Source organism: Tachysurus fulvidraco, chromosome 23 (genome assembly GCF_022655615.1).
Source record: "Tachysurus fulvidraco isolate hzauxx_2018 chromosome 23, HZAU_PFXX_2.0, whole genome shotgun sequence".
NCBI classification, from domain to species: Eukaryota; Metazoa; Chordata; class Actinopteri; order Siluriformes; family Bagridae; genus Tachysurus; species Tachysurus fulvidraco.
The window spans coordinates 1,204,325-1,224,324 of NC_062540.1; the positions used below are offsets into that span (position 1 = coordinate 1,204,325).

The window sequence follows — 20,000 nt, forward strand, 5'->3', positions numbered from 1 at the left end:
GATAAGAACGTGGAGCGACGTGATCGACCGCTCCGGTCCATCCTGACGGGATCAGACCCTTCTTTTAGCTATACTGTGCCGTCATCTCCGCCTGGACACATTTCCGGAGGTATCTGGACCGACTTACTTCAGAGAGTTTGGTTGCCTCTGTTCCGACTTCATAAACACGGCGATCTGATCGAGCGGAGAGACGACGTACGTCTTCAAGCTGCAAAAGAAGAAAACAAAAACAAATTAAGACAAACACATCGATTGTGTGCAGAAGCCTGATCACGGACGGTGATTGTTGAGGACCCGACGCCGGAGCCGCGTGATCACAGCTCTAGGAACACGGCTTTTAGGAGCACGTGTGTACGATGGCCCGAGGTCGAGGGTTCAGGACGAGACATGCTTGGAGAAAGAGGCTTAAAATAACCAGCGAGCTCAGAATAAAAAGAGACTCGACTGTTCTCGTGCCAGAGCGAAGGAAAACACGGCCGCGTGGCGTAAAGAGAACGTTTCGACCAAAAACCGAATGTTCAGCCACCAAAATATGTCTGGTGCTTTGGGAATGGAGCTACAGCCCTAGTGATGACAGGAAGAAGGGAACGCCTGGAGACACAGAGCTAACATCTGGTGCTGGTCTGGGACTCATTTTCTACACTGGAGCAAAGTTTTGGGGTCGTTTCATATCACCATCGCACTCCAGGAGGAGGGACGGACGGAGAGAAACGAAGAAAAAGAACGAGGGAAAAAAGAAAGAGACTGATAGAGGAAGTGTCTATAATGAACAACAAACGAGTAAACTTATCACATCATGTGAGCAAACAGGGGGACCGATAGACTTTTGGAATTAACAGAGACCACGGAGACAGACGGATGGAGTGAGAGATGAAGATGGGCGAGACTGATGTTCTTTTCTTCTCCTCCATCAGCCTTAGCTTCACCCATCTGTCCTCGATTACATCCCTGTCTCCGTCCGTCTGTCCGTCCTAGACGCTCTTCTCACCGGGTGTTTCCGTGATGGAGAACCCGGAGGTCCCCTGGTGGTCAGGTGGAACGCTGTGGAGCAGTGCTGAGGGTACGGTATGTGCGCTGTGCTCTCGCCCCACGTTATGTAACGAGCACCCAGAGAGAACATTAATAGAAAGTTTGCGGTTTGGACTGGAACGCATTGTTTGAGCTAATGGCTTCTGCAGCAGCGCTAACCCCGTCTCTGAGCTATATTTGTCTCTCTTTCCATCGCTTTGTTATGAGGACATCATCAATCGCAGGGAGGACTGAAGACACACATGCACAGGAGTGATGACAGAGATGTGCACTGCCTTCAGCCAAAATGTCTTCAATCAGACAGCTTTTTTTTTCCCCCCAGTTCTGCGGTTTAACCGAAGGGGTTCGTAGCTGTAGCTAAATCGAGAGCAGACGAGGCTCAGAAATGTCCTTCGCAAACTAAAAATGTAGCCGTGTTTAAAAAAAGCCAAGCGTGAGATCACAAGATGGCAATAAAACCTTCACAATGTTGAACCCTGAGCTGAGGAACCCAACGTATCGCTGCACGTGACAGGCAGACACTCGTACATCACAACATATAATAGCCAATCAGCTTGGAGTATGCAAATGAGTTCCATGCAACAGGGTTCCTGTGTTATTTTTTGTGTACCGTTGATTCTCCACAACAATCCGTCCCAATTTAACCTAAAGAAAGCAAAAACAAATGTGTGACTTGAGCCACTTTGTCGAGTCACATTTTTAAGGATCTTACTTCTGCCTTTTGACCGGATCCGATTCAGTCGGGTGGATGTAGTCGCTCAGGATCGTCCCCAGAACTCGGTCTTCTGGAACTCTGAGGAGAAAGAAAAGAGCAAAGCAACATCTGTAGTTCACTTGTAGTAAAGTATCTGCGGATCAGCTAGAAAGGTGTAATGGTGATGTATAGACATGATGAGAGATCGGAGTGGGAAAGGGTCAGAGGTCATGTGGTACCTGGTGGTGTACTCCGCATTGCTCTGAGGGAAGACCAGCTTCAGCTGCCAGTACAGCTTCCTCTCCCTGAAGGACAAAAGGAGGGACACTGACTCGTCTGATCGCTTAAACAAATAACATACAATTAAAATCCAGAATCTGAGGGGCTTTTTACCCCTGGTCACTTCCTGTGTTTTCTGTGATCCGATATCTACCCCATGGTAAAAAGACCAGGTCTAAATGCCCTCAGAAACGTTTTGGAGACGGATATAAACCCGATGGTACAAACCCCTTCAGGAGGTGGTCTGGGACGCGTTTCAGATGAAACTGGACAGGTGTAAATGAATGTGGTTGTTCGAGCCACATACGTCAGCGCTAAACTCCTCCCAAACGGAACTACGTCACTCGCAGGTGATCTTTCACCCAGGCGTCTCGTCGGGGCTTAAAACGCGCTGCTGCCGCCAGCGAAAACGCAGCAAACAGTAAACGCCGTCGTGACGAGTTTGTTCGTCTTCTTTTCGTTCGCGTTCTGAAAACCGTATACACCAAAGTGTGTTCCGTTTTAATTACTCCGGAAATGAGGTAAAATATATCTGCATTCTGGGCGGGAGTAGAAAGATCGGATCGATATCCGATTCGCCGAGACGCGTTTATGTGGCCTGATGTAAATGGGACAGTTTTAACAAATCAGATAGCTATCGGATCAGAGACAACACACGAAGTGACCGGGTGTAAAAAGGCCCACAAATAAAACTTTTCATAATGTGTACAAAACTAAGGCTAATGTCTTTAAAATGAAAAACAAAGTGCACATCAGGTCAACTTTCCCCAGTCAGTAATGTACGAATTCTTATATAAATGACAGCACTGAGAGACGGTGACTCTACTGCCTCACGAACTAAGGTTAAAACCATCGGGTCGACCGTCATGTTGAGGAACGAAGACAAGGTGGGATTTTTGGCCATTACATAACCCTGTGGTTGGAGTGACATCAGGCCGGACGGAGGACATACACAAACAACCACAACAACAACCACAACGACGCTGTGAGGAATGAAACCTCCGCGCTGAGATGCAGGAACTCTGTGGCTGTTGAGATATTTGAGATGTGTTTAGTGCTTATTTGATGTATTTCTGTTATTCCGGTAAGAACTTGTGGTTGTGAGTCTCATGCTGTTCTCACAGAAGGTCAACGATATTTTTAACGACGGACCATAATGGGAGAACAAATAAACTCGAACATGAGTGACCAGGATTCGCCGTTAGCTCCGAAAAACAGAACCAAAGCTGAAGAGTTACAGTGCAGGACTAAAGTGCCGCCGCATCGCTCTCTTTAACAGAGATGAAGTGAAGGCTGCACCTCGATCAGGGAGTAGAATTGCATTGTGGGTAACGTTGGAACCACAGCGATCGTTTACATATAAAAACCCAAACCTTCAAAACGTTGTCTAGAAGTTCTGGGGATTGAAACCTGAAGCGTTTGGTGATCACTGTGGTATTAGGGTAAGAGTAAGAGACTTCAGGTGCTGTTAGAGGAACATGGTGTGGAAACAGTGACCATGTTAAGTGTCTATTATGTCCCACCCAGGACAGGGACACGGACACGCTAACTGCACCCTGCATCTACATCCTAAGATCAACATCAAGCTCCCAAAGCAGTCAGAGATGAAACGGGTTCTAACACCTGGGACTCTGTGTTTAGGCTACAAACATGCAGCAAGTGAATAAATATAAAAGTAAAAGCAGCTACTGGAACAGTTCTGGAAACAGTTTTGAGATTTTTAGATCAAACGTCGAATGGGCAGGGATTCCCCCCGTGGACGTGTGAAGGTATTCCAGCATTCCTCTGGGATTTATGAGTGTGTTCAGGCTTGGCTGTGACTCCAGGGTAAAGGTGTGTGAGTGTGTGTTGGAGCCGAGCCTTCGCACCGAGTTCAAACTGCATTGTTCGGAGCCGCCGTCGAATGGAAACTATGTTACTTTCCCCCTCTTCGAACGGAAAAAAAGAGGTTTGGCAGAAAGACGCTGGCGGGCGTCATAGGGCCAGGTGAGGACGCACAGCCACTCCATCACTCAAATATTCGCAGGGTTGAAGTAAAAGGCCGAACGTTAGGTATGTTATGGGTGTAGACTTCAGAAAATAACAGCAAAGCTTCCAGACATTAAAGATTCCGGAGCGGTTTTTCCTCGGAGGGACGTGAAAATATTAGTAAATCTACCCATAATGCCATAATGGGATGGGGTGTGTGTGTGTGTGTGTGTGCTTTAAAGGGAGACTTCCAATAGCTTGGATTGTGAAAGTGCTTGTTCTAGCACAGACTTATCCCTGAAACAGGAAGCTGGCAAGCAGGGAAAAAACCTCCAGTAAAAACAACTGTCTGATGTGACTCACAGCAACAAACATCACATTTTCCATCCCACGACCGCAAAAATGACACAATAAGAGCAAAGAATGAGTATTTTATAGATTATGGGGTAATAGTGGGTGGGGCCAGGTTTCTGCGTTAGGGTTAGTGAGCCCGAGAGCCCAAGGTGCTTTATGGCCGTGTTAAGGTCGTGAGTGTAGACTTAATGTCGAAGGAGGTGTGATGAAAAAGGGAAGATGTTGACCGACAGCTTGACGGCACCACCGCGACGGAGCGGTCATTCTGAACGAGGGAACGACGGAGGACAGGTTCACGTACCCCGTGATACAACAACGATGGCTCGGACATCGGTACCACAAACATAACATACGGATCTTTAATAAGGACGTGGACAAATTCATTAGCTAGCGAGTAAAATCTCCCGTGCTGTCTGAGTCTATGGTTTGGTTGCCATGGAAACCCAAGCACCGCTACTAAAAATAAATATCTATCATGAAGTCAGCTAGAGTCTTAAAAGCATTAATACACATTTAATAACTGTAAAGAGCTAGAAACAAACGTCCACGGTCCAACAGGCCATCCTTGTACACGATGTTTTTCTCTCTCTCTCTCTCTCTCTCTCTCTCTCTCTCTCTCTCTGCTGTGTGTATAACGAGGTTTAATCACGGACGCTGAGAAAAGACAGAATGGTGAAGGTGAAATGAATAAACTGTGCAGCAGGAAGGATCTCTGGCTAATCTTGTTCCTCCAACAAATACACAAAAAAGGAGAATCTTCTTCCAAAGCACTAGTCAGCCCTTGTGTGTGGGTTCGTGTGCATGTCCAAGAGACGAGGACGTCGTGATCCCGCTAAAGTACGCGCTGACTACAGAAGACAATCGTACACTGTATTAGTGCTGGACGTGATGCTCCATAATCTCTTCCAAATCACACGAACACACCAAAAAACTCGTTACATAACTCCCTAACAGTGCCAGCGTTACGTCACTTTTGGACAAGCGGATAAACTTTACGACGGGTTACGGTATGAACGTAGACGATACCTACGCTAACGACACGTTGCTTTCGTTCGACTCACTTGTTCGGGGAAGTGAAGTGAGAGCTGAAGTTACGCTCGGCTTCGTTCTTCCTCACAGACGTTGGCGAGAAGAAAACAAGCGATGCCGTATCCCTGTTCTGGGAAAACAGATGTCTGACGAATGGGGGTGGAGTTTGTGCGATTGCCACCGTAAACTCTGCCTAATCGCACGGCCGCAGTCTCAACGCAACTGAGCGGTGAACACGGTGGTGTACGGTAATAACAGCCTGAACACAACAAGCTGCAGACCAGAGTCAGATCTCGCCGCATTTGCGCTACAGAGAGAGAAGAACGTGGTCGGCCAAACATCATCACGATAAGTAAAGGTGCTTCAAGGTGCTCCGTCAGAGTCCGAACCGGATATATGGAGTCTTAGACGGCATGAATGTTGGGACAGACATGGATTCTAAAAGCACAGAGATGAAACAGGCTCCCTAGTTCCTCGGCATGTTCGACTGGAGTGAGAATAAAGAGCAGGGAGATGATTTAAAGCTGCTGACATCTTTGTCCCTGTAAAGCTCTCCGTCTCTCGGTTATCAATGTGTAATTTCCCTGCTGAGTGTGTGGATGATCACAAGGCAGCTCCGTCTCGTCTCCTGAGTGACGAACGGAGGTGGGGGTGGGGGTTGGGGGACGCACACCGAACAGTCAACGTTGTTTAGCAAAGAGAATAATAAATGCCTGGGCTTGTAGAAGGAAAGATCACGCTGGCTTTTTTCCTCTTCACTGGAACTCGAACCCTGTTCCAACATGACAACGTCCTTATACACAAAGCTATCAAGCTCCATTATGACACGGTGTGGAGGTGAAGGTTGGAGCGGAAGATCTCGAGTGTCCCGCACAGAGCCCTAACCCTGACCCTAACACAACCCCCCTACTGAACACCTTAGGGATGAACTTGGAACACCGAAAGCAGGAAGAGCAATTTATTAAAGCAATGATAAAAGAAGTGAGGTTTTAGGTCTGGGTTAAACAATAAGGATGACATGTTTACGTAGTTAACCCAGTGCGCTAGCAGGTCGTTGTGGTCGGGTTCGCCGGTTCACACAAGCAAGGGAATGTCTGACTTTTGACCTGTTGTCATGACAACATTAGGACACGCCTACATTTCTTCTGCTTTCTCAGAACAAAACAGCAGTCAGACCAAATGCAAGTCAAACTTTGCCCAGAAGAAAGAAAGAAAGAGCGACTCACGGAAAAGTTAAAGGACAGAAAAAAAAAACCTGGTTGTTTTCCAACTAGGTGAACGTTTACAACCCGTGAGCCAATAGAGAAAAAGTGTCTCGAAGAAAAGGAGGGTTTTGTGCTAATATTCTGCTTCTGTTGCTAAGATGTCCTTGTTAGCGTCTCATGAAGACGCGGTACGTTTCTCTGTGTTCTAGCAGACCCCAACGTGGACTGAGCACAAAGACTGCAGTAAGGTGACAGATGCGACGCTACACGATCCAACATGACGACGTATTAAACACTGCGGTGGCTCTTTATAATAAAGCAGAAAGCGAGAGATTCTCCGAAGGCCCCTGAAATACAACAAACATTATGCAGAAGTCCAAAAAAAAAGAGAGAGCAAGAAAGAGAACTAATGAGAGATTATGTGTAGAAGCATCTGCAGCCACTGTGCAGCTCACATCTGCTTTTTATATAATGTACTCAGTACATTGTGAAACTGCTTCCTGACTGCTGCGAGCCACTCTACACCCCCTCTCCCCCCCCCTCTCTCTCTTCATCTCTCTCTCCCTCTCTCACAACTGAAAAGATCATTTAGTGCTCAGCATGAAGAGGAGCTTCACCTGAGAACATTAGCGGTGATGACTGTTAGCACATTCCGGATCTGGGAGAAGTGGTCGTGAGCTCCACATGCCAGAGCTATTTTGGGACGACTCTTAGGAAAATGATGAACAGAAAACCTTCTTGAGATTTTTTTCGTTGGCCTTTGTTTGTGTTATCCGAAAGCACGTGTCCCTGTGCTGTGTGGTTACGGCTGCCCTTTGACTCATTCTTGGTTTCTCAAAAGTCCACGTTGTGAAGCTTTGTGCCACGTGACACCACCAGGTTCCTGAAAACTAGATGCAGGAGTTCAGGGATATAAAAATAAACTAGGGTAGATTTCTATCAGTGTTCGACTTCAGGACCAGGGTATCCAGGCCGAAAAAGGCCAGAGTTGTTACAGCAAAGTTTAAGAGGAACCTGGAAGTATGTCTCTGAAACGTCAGCCATGAACAAGCTTCCACTATTCCTAACGTATACCAGATACCATGATGATCATCTGGACAGTCCAGTTACAGGCCAACAGGATGGTGGTACCAGAATCCAAAGGGCAGTTGCACAAAAACCCGAGAGGACGGATGTATAAAACGTGAAGTCAGACCAGAGGTTGAGGAGAAAGTTTTGCGTTGTTTTACCAAAACATGTAATAATGGAAAGGCGGTCAAGACGATGACTAGATACAATTCATAGGAATGGCTAGACCTGATGTGGGAAAAGGAGAAGGAGGTCAGACAACAGCTGGATCAAAGACAAGAGGACGGTGTTACCAGAAACTGAAAGGGAAGTCAGACCAGATGTTGAGAGAACAGCTGCACCAAAAGCTGGCGAGAGCAGGGACACAAGACAAGTCAAGAGTCGCAGTGAAACATCCGTACCATAGTCCAGGGGTCTGCTCTACAGAAGTTGAGAGAACAGGCATGTCAGAGTGGAGAGGACGGTCAGGTCAGGTCAGAGAGGACGGTCAGATCAGAGAGGACAGGTCAGGTCAGAGAGGAGAGGACAGGTCAGAGAGGAGAGGACAGGTCAGGTCAGAGAGGACGGTCAGATCAGAGAGTACGGTCAGGTCAGAGAGGAGAGGACAGGTCAGAGAGGAGAGGACGGTCAGGTCAGGTCAGAGAGGACGGTCAGGTCAGAGATGAGAGTCTGGTCAAACCAGAAGTCGAGAGAACAGGCAGGTCAGGTCAGAGAGGACGGTCAGGTAAGAGAGGAGAGGACAGTCAGGTCAGAGAGGACGGACAGGTCAGAGAGGAGAGGACGCTCAGAGAGGAGAGGACGGTCAGGTCAGTGAGGAGAGGACGGTCAGGTCAGAGAGGACGGACAGGTCAGAGAGGATGGACAGGTCAGAGAGGAGAGGATGGTCAGGTCAGGTCAGAGAGGAGAGGACGGACAGGTCAGAGAGGAGGGTCAGGTCATAGAGGAGAGGAAGGCCAGGTCAGAGAGGAGAGGACGGTCAGGTCAGAGAGGAGAGGATGGTCAGGTCAGAGAGGAGAGGATGGTCAGGTCAGAGAAGAGAGGAGGGTCAGGTCAGAGAGGAGAGGAAGGCCAGGTCAGAGAGGACGGACAGGTCAGAGAGGAGAGGACGGTCAGGTCAGAGAGGAGAGGACGGTCAGGTCAGAGAGGACGGACAGGTCAGAGAGGACGGACAGGTCAGAGAGGAGAGGACGGTCAGGTCAGAGAGGAGAGGACGGTCAAACCAGCAGTAGACAGGAACATAGTACAAAATTCACAAACAGTGGAGAGGACAGTGTTTAAAAAGCTGAAGGCCTCAGGAAGGACTTTCCAAAAGCTAAAAGGACAGTCGTGCTAAATTTGTGAGCTCAGCCACAGACTATCGGTGTAACCTGATTAAAATGACCGTCCCACTTCCTGGTGTGCGACACCTCGGACTTCCTGCTGGCTACCTGGATCACTTCCTCATGGCTGGTCTCTAAAGGTAAAGTCGATTGTGCTTTAGCAGCTCGACACTCATCTTTGATAGCCGGTTTGTTGCGTTTCTGATTTAAAGCAGCTGCATTAAAACTTTGTATAAGGACAAATTAGTGGACAGTTACGTCATCAGAACCCCAATGTTCTCAGCATCGTGGGTCAGGTTCACGCTGGCTCATAACCCCATCCAGATACCTTCATGGAACATTTAAGTCTGAACCCCATATGTGTGAGAGTGTTATTAGCTACAAAAGGTTCAGACTGAAGTGTGTGTGTGTGTGTGTGTGTGTGTGTGTGTGTGTGTGTGTGTGTGTGTGTGCGTGTGACATCACTGGTGTGTCTCCAGCTGTGCATCACTCCCTGCTGAGCATCTGTGGGTCTGTCTGCGTTCCACAACAACTTTATTTAACACACACTAACAAAAACATTCCGTCTCTCTCACACACACACACACACACACACACACACACACACACACACACACCCGTCGAGACTCACACTTTCAGACATGAATGCAGTCTTTGTGTTTTATCCTTTGCTGCACTTGTTCGATGAGGTGTGGAGTGTTTTCCATTTCTACGGCCACACTGACGAACAGCTTCCAGTCAGAGTCACACAGAATCCAGAAGCTTCCACAGGTTCAACAACCCATAACTACACTGCAACAACACAAGCCTCAAAGTGAAGAACTGCACAACTTAATGTTCTGCAAATCAGAAACTCCAGAAGAGTGACGTGACATACGGCTAAGTACGGTGACCCACTCGGAACTCCTTCTCTGAGTTTAACCCATCCAAAGTGCGCGCACATACACACACACACACACACACACACACACACACAGCAGTGAACACACACACACACACCGTGAACACACACCCGGAGCAGTGGGCAGCCATTTATGCTGTGGTGCCCGGGGAGCAGTTGGGGGGTTCGGTGCCTTGCTCAAGGGCACCTCAGTCGTGGTATTCCTGGCCCGAGACTCAAACCCACAACCTTAGGGTTAGGAGTCAAACTCTCTAACCATTAGGCCACAACATCCCCACATTAGGTCCAGAATTAAATATTCTAACGTTCTGTAACATTCTCCAAACACTCCAGAAATATATGTTACAAAATTACTACAACACAACTACAACAGGGCTACAACAGGGCTACAACAGGGCTACAACACGACTACAACAGGGCTACAACACAACTACAACAGGGCTACAACAGGGCTACAACACGGCTACAACAGGGCTACAACAGGGCTACAACACGACTACAACAGGGCTACAATAGGGCTACAACACGACTACAACAGGGCTACAACAGGGCTACAACAGGGCTACAACACGGCTACAACACGGCTACAACACGGCTACAACACGACTACAACAGGGCTACAATAGGGCTACAACACGGCTACAACAGGGCTACAACACGGCTACAACACGACTACAACAGGGCTACAACAGGGCTACAACACGGCTACAACACGGCTACAACAGGGCTACAACAGGGCTACAACACGGCTACAACAGGGCTACAACACGGTTACAACAGGGCTACAACAGGGCTACAACAGGGCTACAACAGGGCTACAACACGGCTACAACACGGCTACAACACGGCTACAACAGGGCTACAACACGGCTACAACACGGCTACAACAGGGCTACAACACGACTACAACAGGGCTACAACAGGGCTACAACACGACTACAACACGGCTACGGTATTCTGACCTTGTACAAACTGCCAAAGTTCCACAGTTTGGTCTTCACAGTAACGTGATCTAACGTTTTCTACAACGTTCCTGCGTACGTTTTTACGTCACTGTATTCGAGCACTAAACTCTTCTGGAACTTTGCAATCTTCCCCTGAAACTTTAAATCTACCCCCATTTAACAACATTCCAGCATCCGCTACCCCGGCACCCTAGCACGGACGTTAGCCTGGGGTATTTAGACCCACCACAGAGTGGTGCTATAGGTTTCCTGCTGTGAAGATCTCCTGCTCTGAGACACAGGGCTTCAGGAGCTTCTCCCATCCGGGTGTGGACTCGCTCAGGCAGCTGAGGCGGTTCCTCCTTGTGCCGAGAAGTCAGAGATGTTTAAGCTTCTAAACAAGAGCGCCACCGTGTGATCCCAGCCTGAATCTCTGCCTTTCTTTTGTCTTTCTCCTCAATCTTATGCTGGTTTAATGACGGCTTTCTCAGGCGTCTTTCTCCAGGACCCAATTATTAACAGAAAGAACAGGTCATTTAGCAGTAATGTGAAGAACCAGGACACACAAAGTCGCTCATCACCATCATATCGTCCTCCTCCTGAGTGAGACGAACCGACCGGAGTTCACCTGATTTCTGCATTCGGTCATGAAGCATTTCCATTTTCTCATGTCAGAAAAAAAAAAACAAAACAACCGCTCGGTGTGTGAGGAGACTTAATTTACTACACAATCTGTCCTCCGTCACAGCGTGTCCTCTCGTGTCCACCGTGAACCTGGAGCCGATGCTTCACAGTTTCTCATGAGGACAACAGAGATTCAATTTCAGAGACTCCACAACATGAAACTAAATAAATAATTGTGTAATTGTAAATTTCTGTGATGTTAGAGGAGCATTTTCTTATTTTGTAATATTATATTATTGTCTTTTATTGTATCTAAACAAGAGAGAGAGAGAGAGAGAGAGAGAGAGAGAGAGAGAGAGAGAGAGAGAGAGAGAGAGAATGTAATGTTTGGTGGTGATTGGTGAATCTGTACAGGTGTGGGCGGGGCTTAATAACATGCAGATAAAATCTCTCAGCTAAACGAGTGACGGAGACGGTGGATGTTGTGTGTGACTGTTGTGTGTGATTGGTGTGTGTGACTGGTGTGTGTGACTGTTGTGTGTGACTGGTGTGTGTGACTGTTGTGTGTGACTGGTGTGTGTGACTGGTGTGTGTGACTGGTGTGTGTGACTGGTGTGTGTGACGTCGTACTGTTTGTTGTAGATGGACGTGTTCTCTCTGCGCCGACTGAAGGACTTCGGCAGGATCTTCAGATTCACCTTCGCTGCCTTCGCGTTCCTCAACAACAACATCGCCTGAACAACAGCAGGAGGAGAATCTGTTAATATCACACACACACACACACACACCCCGTACACTAACACACACACACACCCCGTACAGTAACACACACGCACACCCCGTACACTAACACACACACACCCCGTACACTAACACACACACACACCCCGTACACTAACACACACACACACACCCCGTACACTAACACACACACACACACCCCGTACACTAACAAACACAATGATACAATAAAACAGACACATTTGCACACACACACACGCACAAACACACATATATAATTACTGTGTGTTTACTAAAGCATGTGTGTATACATACACACGTGTATACACACACTTACACCATAACTGTGGCGTGTTCGAGTGTGTAGCATTGTGTCCCTGTTGGGTCTTTCAGCAACGCGTCCCGTCTCCTCCAGAAACCTGTAATCTAAACAAACACGACGTCGTGACATTAACGTGTGCTGAACAGTAATATGGGTCCTGTCACTGTCATGAACATGGAGCTGGTGCGATGTGTGAAGGTGTGACGTCACCACTGAGCATGTGGAGGTCGCCGAAGCGAGACAGAGGGATGAAGGCGGTGCGGTCCCGGACGCCGCTGCACCCCGACTGGAGCTTGTGCTGCTTCACACACGACAGACTACAGCAAGCACACAGGGACATTTATTTCAGTACAAATCCTTCAACATCTCACTGAACCTACAAGAGTTTATCTGCTTTGTCTGATTCTGCTTTAGATCACACTAAAGGCTACGTTTTAACTGTAAATCGTGTTCGTGTAACGTGTACAGAAATGCTGATGGGTCAGTGGTGTGTTCGCTGGGACGTTGTGTTAGGGGTCGTGACCTGCAGGAGCACTTCAGACAGCCGGGACAGCAGTATTTGGCCTCCTGGACGTCACAAACGTCACAGCTGTAAAGTTAAACCCAACACAAGCAGGACATCAGTCACATGTTTCAGTTTGTTTTATAGTCAACACATCACAGATTCCTCCATCAGTATTATATTAATCACTAATGCTCAGGGATCGGCTACTGTATACATGAGCACGTCTGATTGGCTACTGTATACATGAGCACGTCTGATTGGCTACTGTATACATGAGCACGTCTCTGATTGGCTACTGTATACATGAGCACGTCTGATTGGCTACTGTATACATGAGCACGTCTCTGATTGGCTACTGTATACATGAGCACGTCTGATTGGCTACTGTATACATGAGCACGTCTCTGATTGGCTACTGTATACATGAGCACGTCTCTGATTGGCTACTGTATACATGAGCACGTCTCTGATTGGCTACTGTATACATGAGCACGTCTCTGATTGGCTACTGCATGCACGAGCACGTCTCTGATTGGCTACTGTATACATGAGCACGTCTCTGATTGGCTACTGTATACATGAGCACGTCTCTGATTGGCTACTGCATGCACGAGCACGTCTCTGATTGGCTACTGTATACATGAGCACGTCTCTGATTGGCTACTGCATGCACGAGCACGTCTCTGATTGGCTACTGTATACATGAGCACGTCTGATTGGCTACTGTATACATGAGCACGTCTCTGATTGGCTACTGTATACATGAGCACGTCTGATTGGCTACTGTATACATGAGCACGTCTGATTGGCTACTGTATACATGAGCACGTCTGATTGGCTACTGTATACATGAGCACGTCTGATTGGCTACTGTATACATGAGCACGTCTGATTGGCTACTGTATACATGAGCACGTCTGATTGGCTACTGTATACATGAGCACGTCTGATTGGCTACTGTATACATGAGCACGTCTGATTGGCTGCTGTATACATGAGCACGTCTCTGATTGGCTACTGTATACATGAGCACGTCTCTGATTGGCTGCTGCATGCACGAGCACGTCTCTGATTGGCTGCTGCATGCACGAGCACGTCTCTGATTGACGGTCAAAGCGTCACACGTCACCATAGCAACCCGAGGACGGTTATAAACCTAAACCACGTGTTTCATATTAAAGTCACAGTATTTTAACGGCACGTGATTTATATCGCGTCTTACAGGATGTAACACGTGTAAACGTCAGAGATAAACACGTGATCAAACGACACGTTATCACTCAAACCTCACGTTTTTTGTTGTTGTTGTTGTTTTTTTTTTTTACCTCGACAGAGATATTTTCCTCTTCTGTCCTCTCTGCTCCTCTTCTGCGTCCATGTCGAGCTTGTTCTGTAACAACGCCATCGCGTCGCACATTTATTAACCAACTAAACACCACTAGTCAAGTTATTTACTGTAAACCGTACAGAGCTGCGTTCACTTCCGCCACATGTGCGCCGACGGCTGCCGTGTTCCGGGTCGCAGCGACAGTTTACGACATGTCGTGCTGTAGGAAAGAATAACGACGTCCCATAAATGTCACTAATTGTTAGAGACATCATTTACATCATTTTACTGTTTTATTGTTAAAGTTGTTTATTTGTCTTCGAAATCACACTAGGAAAATGAATAAGAAACGTTTCTATTGATTTATTAAGACAATTTTGTACATTATATTAATCAACAGCTTAATGTATGACAAAGTTAATGTATATTTATGTATTTTATTGTGAAATGTTATTAAATAACTTAATTTATATAAATATAATATAATGTAATATAATTAATATAATATAATAAGTATAATATAATTAATATAATATAACATAATAAATATAATATAATTAATATAATAAATATAATATAATGTAATATAATATAATAAATATAATATAACAATAAATATAATATGATTTAATATAATAATATAATATAATTATACTTGTTTGTATAAACTGAACATCCAACCAAATAAATTTTTAAAATTATTCAAATAAAGTCTTTTTTATTATTATTTTATTTATAAAAAAATTATTATTATTATTTATGCAGGTATGTAGCAGCAGTTATAGCCACTGAGCCTAAAGCACAACCCCTATAGAACAACATTTATTTAGCTTTTTAAAGTGACTAATTCTTACTCATGTAGATCTGTTGAGATACATTCTAGCTTCATCACCTGATAAAGTATATAACTGGCTTTAATTAGCTAGTGTTCATGTTTTGATTTGTTCATTGTAACTAGTACTTTAATCGGTAGTAATAGTAGTAACACTAGTTAACTAGTTATCTATGTTCAGCGATAATAATATCCACTAATCCGTGGTAACTGGCTTTAATGGAACAGGTTTAATTCTGTTTTATTTCTTAGAAGGTTGGAGGCTCGGGATCGATCAGTTAGCATGGACGGCTGAAGCAGATAAAAAAAACAACAACTCTGAGATTAAAACCAGTTTATTTGATATCAAACATATCTAACATTTACATGGTGTCGTTTTACAGGGTGAATGTTCCAGTCGATGCGTCCTAATATAAGTTAAACACGTGAATCTGGCTTTTTTTAGCTGCCAGAGTGTGACAATACATCACCAACCTGTGAGCCACCTGTGTGTGTGTGTGTGTGTGTGTGTGTGTGTGTGTGTGTGTGTGTGTGTGTGTGTGTGTGTGTGTTTACAAACTCTATATAAATAATCATTCGGATTAAATGCTTAATTAGCCAGATCTCTGACAAAGATATTATAATTTACTTGAGTACAGCAACTTTACCAAAGAAAAAAGATAAATAAACCAACATAATATTGTCAAAATATACATAAGGGAAAAAAAAAGTGACTGATTAACTAGCTGTGTGAAACGCAGCACCAGAGACAAGGATCTTGGACCCTTACAGAGAAGTCCCACGGCCTTCATATAAGCAGGTTGTGTCACACACACGTGTACGTGTACAATAATGTACAGTATATTTCATTATGAAACTCTTTGCTTCATGACATGCAGGGAGACTTTTCTGTAAGGGTAAAACCTTCTTTTATGAAAAAAGTAAATAAAGCCTATAAAACAAAACACATCAACATCAAACATAATCGTATAAATTATATTCTATTGTAAAGACAGTATTTCAAATAAAGTACTCTTTAAGGGACGTGTGAAAATCGCCTCGGCATCACGAGCGGCCATCTTGGAAGGCGGTGCGGGGAGGAGGTAGGTGCCGTCTGACTAGGCTTCGGTTCAGTTTGTATAAAAAGCGATTCTTGATCTCTAACGTTCCGTCCATAAGCTATTGCACTCTTAGCACCGGGGACTTGTGCTGCGGTGTTCCCTCAGTCCTGCTCTGTTAGTCCCAATGCACTCCTCATTCACCTCATCGACAACAAACCTCTCACTGGGTTTAAACAGGTGCTAGCGTCTGAGTTAGCCAGAGGGCCTCATACTGTATAAACACAGGATAACATAAAACACACAGGATGTCACCTAGATGCCCTGAAAGTTCAGAAACAGCACTGTCTTAACCGTCACTACTGTGACCTACAGTATGACACGGCTAGCTAATATCCTGCTTGCTAATCACGTAACACATTAGCGCTCGCTAATTGAACGCACACGACCGCTACCAAAATATCGTCTCATTAAATATTCTTAAATACGATTATTCGAACAAATTTTCTTTATTTAACTGGAGATTTTATATTTTTATATTTATAGAAAGGTAGAGAGATTTAAATATGTAATAATATTCAATTTTGGACCCAATTCTTTTGCTGTTGTGATGTAATTTTGATGTTTTGCTTATTTAAGTTAACGACACGTCCGAAAGAATATCCGTCGCCGTCAGACGTATCGTCTTGGGATCGTTCTCTCGACGTGTGCTCACTCTGTCCCAAGAAAAAAAAATGAATGCCTGGTTAATTTTTAGCCTTAATGCCTCATTAGCAAACTTTCCGCTTAGCCGCTGCGTTTCTTGGTTGCCTAGCAACAAATTTACGACTTTAAGTCTTATAAATTGAGTCCTAATCTATAACAGACCTGTGGCTAAACTTACCGAGATACTGTTTTCTCTTTAAGTTTGAGTGCTTTTTAGAAATCGGTCGTAAGTGAAGATTTATATTGTCAAAACAAGGAAAAGTTCACGACCAGCATGCTGCGTCCTGACGTTTTAATACTTCACTCGAATGTGGACTAGAGCAAATTTTGAGAAACGGACTGAAAAATTAAGTACAGACGAAACATAAAAACAGTGTCTGGATTCTAGCTTTTGGCTAAAAACGTGGCTAATTTGACTTGTCTGCTCTAAGCTAATTGTAGCTACGCTGCAACTAACCGTGAAGGCAGGACGACCTGCTAAACAAGACGCTTGATGCTACGTGTAAACCTGACTGGCTAATATTAAACATTAACGCTCACACTTCTGCAGCGAAGCAACACTTTTAATCTGAAGTGGATTACAGGATAGCCTTGTAGCCTTCCTCGAACCAAACAGAAGGCTAATAGGGTTCATGCTAACAGTCAGGTCTGTAAGATAACGGCTAAACCACTGATCACGATTATTCTGCTCGGTTTCGGTATCATGGTAGTTTTTACCCTTTAAGAACAGTTTTGTTGCACTTGGCAAATACGTCCTGACTGATCAGCAGTGTACGAGATGAGAGAGGAACCTGAAAGCTAATATCTAACATTAGATCGTTAGCTAACCTTAGCTACTTTTAGCTAAACTCACCTCATGCTTTATTTGTTGACAAGAAAAATCACAGTTGTGATGTAAATACAATGAAATGTGCTTCTTTTATAATAGTGTGGTATGTTGGCCTTCTGAGTATCGGCACTTGATCCCGAATCAGCGTCTCACCATCTCTTTTACAGGTGAAACTGGACTCGATCTTGTTTTTATGCTCGATTCGGATCTTTGATACCTAAAAAACTGAGCATTTTTAAACTGTTTATTAGATTCCGGATTGAATTATTTCTTCAAAATATCCAAAAATCGGCACATTTTCAAACGTTTGACTCAGAACCAACAGCAGTTCTGACACCCAGCCTGTGACTCGGTTAACTCCAGAACCGTATTCAACACACGGAAAAACCTCCACGCTCCACGTGAGCGAGCTGCTTCATTCCAGCTCACTTTCTTCTTTAGTTTAAGCACAATGGATTCCCTGTGTGGGTCAGGCTTTAAGACCCATGGGAATCCTGGGTGGCGTGGCGGCAGCACGGCGCTCTGTGGCGACTCCGCTTTGCAGGCAGCCATTCTGAAACGAGAGTCCTTCGGTTGTTTCACAGGTGAGAGGAGGAGGAGGCGGAGGAAGTTGCTCACAGGAAGCAGACGTTTCCAACCTCCAGGTGGCGCTGTTCAGGCCCTGCGCTCTGGGGCTGGAAACCCTGCACGTCTACGACAGGGAGCAGCGTCGGGTCCTGAGTGTGCAGCAGGAAGTTAGAGCTGTACCAGCGGCCGTCACGTACCTGCACACAGTCGCAACAAACACAAGATCAGGTCTGACTTTCAGATCACTATATCTGTACTCATGTTCTCCTTGTTGTCATGGTAATGGTCAATTCTGTCTCTCTCTTTCTGTCTCTCTCACACAAACACACACTCTCTCACTCTCTGTCATTGCCTGTATCTCTCGTTTTGCTCTCTCTCACCCCACAGTGGTCCTGGAGCGTGTGTTGGTGTAGTATGGAGCTCCTCTCGAGCACTTGACCGTTCCAGCCGTAGAAACGCACGTTGCCAGGTGTTTGGATGGAGGTTGAGGTGGAGGAGGTGTCTGGCTCGCTGTAGCAGTGGAGTGAGATGGACTGAGTGGCTTCAACGCTCAGCAAGTGCAGAAACTTCATCTGGACCTTACTGACCCCCATCTCCACCTGCAGGAACATGGAGGAACGGTGTAGTTCATACACATGACAGTGTGTCGAGTGTGTGTGTGTGTGTGTGTGTGTGTGAGTGAGTGTGAGGGTACCTTATCTTTAGCAAGGGGGTAAAGGCAGGTCTGGCCTCCAGCTGTGAAGTTACAGAACACCTGGATGGCGTCAGACGAGCAGCCGAGGTTCGGGTCGATCCAGAACATTCCTGAGTGAGAAAATACTGTTCATTAAAAAAATGAATAGGGATCACTATGACCTGTCCTGGCCACGCCCCTGTTACCACGCCCCTGTTACCACGCCCGTTACCACGCCCCTGTTACCGTTTTCTACAATTGTGCAGCGTATCATGTGACCAAGAAACTGCAAAAAGCCAAAATGATCTGAAATGATCCTCCGATCTGAAGAACACGTCCAGTTCTAGTTATAATTCTGACTCTTACAAAGCACTGAAACTGGAGACTCCTTCATTAATATACGTCTCTCACCGTCGGCCATCTTGAGGCTGCAGTCCAGCAGGTCTTTGCAGAAGCGGGCGGGGTTTTCCCGAGTCCCTGCTGGGGTCCTGATGTCAGAGAAGACGGTGCTCAGGTAGTGCAGAGTCCTGAGGACCTCAGCGTTCTGCTCTGACACGGATGCCTCTGTGTTCTGGTAGCTCTGAGAGAGAGAGACAGAGAGAGAGAGAGAGAGAGAGAGAGAGAGAGAGAGAGAGAGAGACAGAGAGAGAGAGAGAGAGAGAGAGAGAGACAGAGACAGAGAGAGACAGAGAGAGAGAGAGAGAGAGAGAGACAGAGAGAGAGAGACAGAGATAGAGACAGAGAGAGAGAGACAGGGGTAATGGGAGATTGGTTTAGAAAAACTGTCTCTCTATTTCTGTCTCTCTTCTCCCTTCTACTCCTTTACTATTACCAGCACTATTTCTTTCCATCTTTGCGCAGTCTCTCTTTCCCCCTGTCTGTCTGTCTGTCTGTCTGTCTGTCTGTCTGTCTGCCTGCCTGTCTGTCTGCCTGTCTGTCTGTCTGCCTCTCTCTCACTCTCTGTTTGTACAGTTTCTGAGAGCCTAATCAAATCCTTTTAGTTGTGGTAGAAGAACCTTATTATTATTATTATGATTATTATGATTAT

General features: G+C 45.7%; 2 protein-coding genes across 6 annotated transcripts in view; both read right to left on the minus strand.

Annotated features, from left to right (window-relative positions):
• Positions 1 to 14,529, minus strand: part of znhit6 (zinc finger HIT-type containing 6) — a 19,998-nt gene extending 5,469 nt beyond the window's left edge. The window contains exons 1-8 of one of the 5 annotated variants that reach the window (XM_027171236.2): positions 14,308 to 14,524; positions 12,944 to 13,066; positions 12,688 to 12,794; positions 12,493 to 12,581; positions 12,045 to 12,148; positions 1,963 to 2,028; positions 1,742 to 1,822; positions 128 to 208 (exon numbers count right to left, since the gene is read on the minus strand). In XM_027171236.2, coding sequence (XP_027027037.2) covers positions 128 to 208; positions 1,742 to 1,822; positions 1,963 to 2,028; positions 12,045 to 12,148; positions 12,493 to 12,581; positions 12,688 to 12,794; positions 12,944 to 13,066; positions 14,308 to 14,399 — 743 coding nt within the window. In that variant the 5' untranslated portion in view covers positions 14,400 to 14,524. Of the gene's footprint in view, positions 1 to 127; positions 209 to 1,741; positions 1,823 to 1,962; positions 2,029 to 12,044; positions 12,149 to 12,492; positions 12,582 to 12,687; positions 12,795 to 12,943; positions 13,067 to 14,307 lie in introns of all 5 variants that reach the window. The other 4 variants (XM_027171237.2, XM_047807107.1, XM_047807106.1 and 1 more) reach the window with 4 other exon arrangements.
• Positions 14,530 to 15,460: 931 nt separating this feature from the next.
• Positions 15,461 to 20,000, minus strand: part of LOC113658696 (collagen alpha-1(XXIV) chain) — a 75,244-nt gene continuing 70,704 nt past the window's right edge. The window contains exons 57-60 of the mRNA XM_047807080.1: positions 19,364 to 19,532; positions 18,974 to 19,083; positions 18,660 to 18,878; positions 15,461 to 18,476 (exon numbers count right to left, since the gene is read on the minus strand). Of these exons, the coding sequence (XP_047663036.1) occupies positions 18,327 to 18,476; positions 18,660 to 18,878; positions 18,974 to 19,083; positions 19,364 to 19,532 (648 nt within the window). The 3' untranslated portion in view covers positions 15,461 to 18,326. The remainder of the gene's footprint in view (positions 18,477 to 18,659; positions 18,879 to 18,973; positions 19,084 to 19,363; positions 19,533 to 20,000) is intronic.